Below are 4,925 nucleotides of genomic sequence, written 5' to 3' on the forward strand. Positions count from 1 at the left end.
CTGTGCATGCAAGATGTGCCACCTTTGCTCTTGTTTTCTTGGGGGCTCAGGTCTGCACATGTGCGGAAGCAGCGCGGCCCGCGCCAAGCGGCACGCCCTGAGCCAAGCGACCACACTTTGCCGCTCGGAAGTGAGCACAAGCGCACACACACCCTAGAGCTCACCTGCATCAGGCAGGCGGGAAGCTTGCAGCAGCTTCCCGGCGGCCCCCCGCTGCTGGTTCTTGCTGCCACTCCTGCTGCCCGCCGCTGATCTGTTCGCCCTCTGCCTCTGGAAACTCCCACCAGGCGGCCTGATTGGCGTCGCCGTGACAGCAATTCTGATCAAGTTCAAGGTTGGCCTGCGCCCGATTCTATCGGAAACGGCCGACCTGGAGGCGGCTGTAGGTGGCGCTGGGTTGGGCGTGGACAGCGGCAGCTTGGTGCGGCAGCCGTCGAGCGTCGGGGGGCGCCTGAGGAGCCCATCATCGGCCATGTGCGTTGTGGGGGAGGTGTTGGGGGCGGGCTGAGCGGAGGATTACGTTGGCATCACGCACAGGTTGAACATTCGCAATGAGCCCGCCCCCAGAGCCCGTGTGCATCTGCAGGCACTCAAGCACCTGCACACACCCACCTGCACATATGTACGTATGCCTGCACTTGCACGACCCCAACCCCCGTGCAAACACGAATTTTCACCTGCACCCCGACATACAAACGCATGCACCCACCCACCCACCCACACAAACATGCGAGCGCGCTCGCGCGCGCGCGCACACACACACACACACACACACACGTTGCACATGCTTTCTCTCACGCGTACACATGCATACTCACATGTATATATTGCAGGAGCGCCTTGTCTCAAGAGGGCCTGGACGACTCCATTGTGGACATCACACCCCGCATGGGGTCCATCCCCGCGTTCCCCCTGCCCATGGCGGTCCCCATTTACCAGCGGGACCGCGCCGTGCAGGCTGACGAGGCAGCGATCGACCTGGCCCGGGCCGTCTCCGGCAGCGGCGTGGCCGGCGCAACCCTCTCCGCGTCCGCGGCGGCCGCCCACGCCAAAGCGCTCGGCCCGGGCAAGGCGCCGCCGCCCCTGCCGAAAAGCGCGCTCGGTCAAGAGGCAGAGCCTCGGTCCGAGGGCGGAGGCGGCGGCGGCGAGGTCAGTGGTGCCGCGTGGCTGCTCTCCGCGCTGTCGCACACGCTGCCGCTGACCGGGACGGTGCTGCTGCTCATGCTGACGCGCATCCCGGCCCTCAAGATCAAGGGCGCCCTGCAGTCCCCCACGCCCAAGTTCACCTGGCGGCTGGGCACCCTCGGGGACTTTGGTATCAGCGCCAGCCTGGTGGTCCAGCTGCAGGACGTGCTGAGGGCGGGCGTCTCCTGGAAGTTCGTGAGTGCACACCCAGGGGGGGGGGGCCGAGTGTCGTTGTTTTCAAGGAGCCCAGACGAAATGAGTCTGCGTCATACTGCGTGTCGCTGATACATTCACACCAGACCCTGACTTTCAATTGACCCGATCTCTCCCCACCTTAAACTCCACCCCGCCACACTGGCCTCCACTCCACCTTGCCACGCCATGCCGAAACACCCCTCTATCTCCTTCCCTGCAGGAGTTGCTGTATGTGCCGTTCATACTGCCGTTCTTTGCCATGAGCCTCGTCACCGTCCTGCTGCATCGCCGCAAGATGGCGGCGGCCTGGCACGTGCCATTCAGAGAGGCCGTCAGCCGCGTCAAGGGTGAGCAGAGGGCGGCTCTTGGCGGGTATGAGCAAGGGGCGGCGCATCAACTGGGGTGTGGCGTGCTCGGCTCTCCTGCGATAGGAGATTCTCTGGTAAAGCTGAACTGAGGGAGTGGTTTGCGCCTCTATACAGGGGCGCCTCTATACAGGGGCGCCTCTATACAGCAGGGCTGCGGTCGCTCAGGTGGAGGGCAGGCTGGCCCCCACCTGATTTGGCTGCCCTACTTTCAACCTTGCTCAAACTACAGTGTGCAACCAAAAGAGAGTAGAGAAGCACTCGCCCACCTAGCATGCATGCCCTCCCAAACAGAAAAGACTGCGCAGACGCACAACTATGCCCTCAAACCATCCATTTACACAACGCACACACAACTCACTCACTGCTGCCCAGGCATCATGGTGGCCACCTTTGGGGCACTGGTGTTGGTGCAGCTTATCCGCCAGGGGGGCGCCGACTCACCCGCCTACCAAATCGGGTACCACCTCAGCGGTGCCCTGGCGCAGGTGGGGCCGGCCTTGATTTGCAGCAAGCCTTTGACAGAGCATCCCTTGCTCGTGCATCTGTGAAGCATGCAGGCTGTGCTATTCCCAAGTTGTGCACCCGTCTTGACACAAACGCCGCAGGGCTTCCTGGCCATCTCTGCGCTGCTGGGGGCCATAGGCAGCTTCTTCAGCGGCAGCACAACAGTCAGCAACCTCACTTTTGGGGAGATTCAAGAGGTGCGGCGTCCTACGGGGTGGAGTGCAAGCCAAGAAGGCATATATTCATATGCTGATGTGACATTGTGTGGTTGGCTCCTACAGCGAGCCGCATCAGTGTGTAGTCTGCAGGCATTTGAGTTTCGCCTCCAATGCCTTTTGGAAACTTTGGTTCGCATTTCGGTCAAGCAGTCAGAGCTGTTCTTTGTCTGGCTGGAGCCATCTGAAACGCCTGCAGCCCACCTCTGTTGCGCCGCGCAGGTGGCGGCCGAGAGACTCGGAATGTCAGTCACGGCCTTTTTGGCCGTGCAGGCGGCAGGTTAGTGGCTGGAATAGTCTGACTTGATTTCAGGCAGGGACTCCCTTGGGTTTAGAACCTGGGGTGTTGTCAATTGGAACCGGGGCTCTCAAGGCAGCATGTAGGCGGGCGTGTTGCACTTGTGATATGATCGAGCTGATGCTCCCGCCTTGATTCTAGTGCCCGAGCAGCTCCTGTCCCGTCTAACTGGTTCTGGCTTCCCAGACGCTGCACACAATCCGTACCCGCCACGCTCGTCGCCGTCCTGGCGATCACCCCACTGCACACCGTGCGCTGCACCCCGTACACTGTGCAGGCGCGTCGTCAGGGAACGCGTTCACGATATCCAACATCCTGGCCGCGAAGGCTGTGATGGGCATGCAGGCGCGTGGTGTGTGTGTGTGTGTGTGGGGGGGGGCGTTGGGGAAGAGGACATTGCAGACATGGGGTTGCTTGCGATGCCCGACGTGGCGAACGCATCTTTTGAGCGTATGAAAGTGCCCAAATGCATGTGCGCCCTGCAAATGCGCTGGATCAACTTCTGCTGTGTCCTCGCCCACTGTCGCCCAACGCACCCGCGAAGCACGCGCCCTTGGCTGAGCAAGCAGCTGACGTCACAGCAGAACGGTGCCGCAGGCCCGGCCAGTCGCCCCCAGACGACGCGCCAGCCTGACCCCCGCCCCCCCTCGCACACATATGCACTCGCAGGCGGTGCCAGAGGCGGCGTTCCTCAGGCGCACCCTGCCTGTCGGCATCCTGGCATGCCTGGTCGCCCAGGCCGCGGGCCTCATTTTCACGCTGGGCAACGTGCTACCTGACGCGGCGGAGCCCGTCATCCCCACCTGATGTGATGCATTCGATCAAGTCGGTGGATATTGCAAAAAAGTTATGTCACCTTCCATGCACAGCTGCGCTGCCTCTGCGCGGCCCCTGCTAGACTTCCAGACTTGAGCTTTACAAAGGCGCCTTATTGACCTCAGGGGCCAATTGATCCTGACTTGGATTTGTCGTCTTGATCGTTGAACTGCATTGCCCGCGTCTCCCAATTACCTCCACATGACACTGCATGAGCGTGCCTTGGACTTCATGATCATCCACATGGGAGCGCGTGCATGCACCACCGCACATCTGTATGCAAAAGTGTGCTCTCGTGTCAGACTTTGACCAAAGCTGCATCCTTTTGTTTCGGCGCCGTGCACGAGCTGCCCACCCACAAGCATTGACCATCCAAACTAGAGGTCCATGTCAGTCGAAGTAAATGTTCATGTCAACGCGGATATTCATACTCCTTCCCACACACCCACTGCTTGTTACGGTGCTGTATCATTGTGGAAAACGGATAAGCAACCTCACAGCTCCAGGACACTTGCATCGAGCCCAGCCAGCAGATCCCGCAGCAGCTGCTGCTTCTCCACAAAGGCGTCGTCAGCCAGCGCCGGCACCTTGCGCGCCGCCGCCGCTGCCACGTCCGCGCCGCCCAACCCTGGCAGCCCGACCCACGAGAAGCAGCCGAACAGCTCCTCCGACCGCGGCAGCGGCAGGGGCGGCTGCAGCGTGTACGCGCGGAGCTCGAGCAGCGTGATGGGCTGGGTGCGGCGCCACTTGAGGCGGGTCTCCAAGAACCCCTCTCCCCAGACGTGCAGGGGGTCCAGCGCCTGGCGCGCAAGGGCATGGGTGTGCGTTGCATTCGGTTCTCCTCAGAAGGGCTTGGCGTAGGCGGTCGGCTCACATGGGCGCGGATGTCGCTGAAGGCTGTGGTTTCAAAAGTACAGACACGCAGGACAGCCCACCAGCTTGTGTTCAAATGCCGTCGCTTCAAGGGCGTGTCACCCCTCACCTGCAGCACTCGCTCGTCGTCCGTCACCCAGGCCCCCGTAACCTCCGCGTACTGCGCGATGGGGATGACGTCCAGCTGCTTTGGCTCCAGCAGCATCGCCTCCCTGTACCGCTCCGCGACACCCGGCTTGAGAAGCTGCTGCTCTGCATGGAAGCTGGCGGGGTGGTGGTGGGTAATGAAAGGATCCTTGAAGGTCCGCAGGGAGGGGCGTTGCGCAAGCTGGGTTCACTTTAAGAACTAAGAGTGTAGTGGAAGAGAATGGGCTAGTTGAATCAAGGTGTGCGGGAGTGGGTCAAGGTGCACCCATGCGTGACCCGACCACACCCCACCATGGCGTTGGCCCGCTATCAAAGGTGATAAAA

General features: G+C 61.5%; 2 protein-coding genes across 2 annotated transcripts; one reads left to right on the forward strand and one right to left on the reverse strand.

The window, feature by feature from the left end:
• Nucleotides 1–918: 918 nt before the first annotated feature.
• Nucleotides 919–3,572, forward strand: MNEG_8754 (Putative L-lactate permease; the record flags this gene model as incomplete). Its single annotated transcript, XM_014042770.1, has 5 exons — nucleotides 919–1,380; nucleotides 1,601–1,727; nucleotides 2,121–2,233; nucleotides 2,354–2,449; nucleotides 3,435–3,572. The coding sequence occupies 5 exons, from the start codon at nucleotides 919–921 to the stop codon at nucleotides 3,570–3,572; spliced, it is 936 nt and encodes a 311-aa protein (XP_013898224.1).
• Nucleotides 3,573–4,075: 503 nt separating this feature from the next.
• Nucleotides 4,076–4,659, reverse strand: MNEG_8755 (hypothetical protein; the record flags this gene model as incomplete). The annotated part of the gene is made up of 2 exons (XM_014042771.1): nucleotides 4,076–4,381; nucleotides 4,564–4,659. The coding sequence occupies 2 exons, from the start codon at nucleotides 4,657–4,659 to the stop codon at nucleotides 4,076–4,078; spliced, it is 402 nt and encodes a 133-aa protein (XP_013898225.1).
• Nucleotides 4,660–4,925: the final 266 nt, after the last annotated feature.

Source organism: Monoraphidium neglectum, assembly GCF_000611645.1.
Source record: "Monoraphidium neglectum strain SAG 48.87 unplaced genomic scaffold scaffold01701, whole genome shotgun sequence".
Classification (NCBI taxonomy): Eukaryota; Viridiplantae; Chlorophyta; class Chlorophyceae; order Sphaeropleales; family Selenastraceae; genus Monoraphidium; species Monoraphidium neglectum.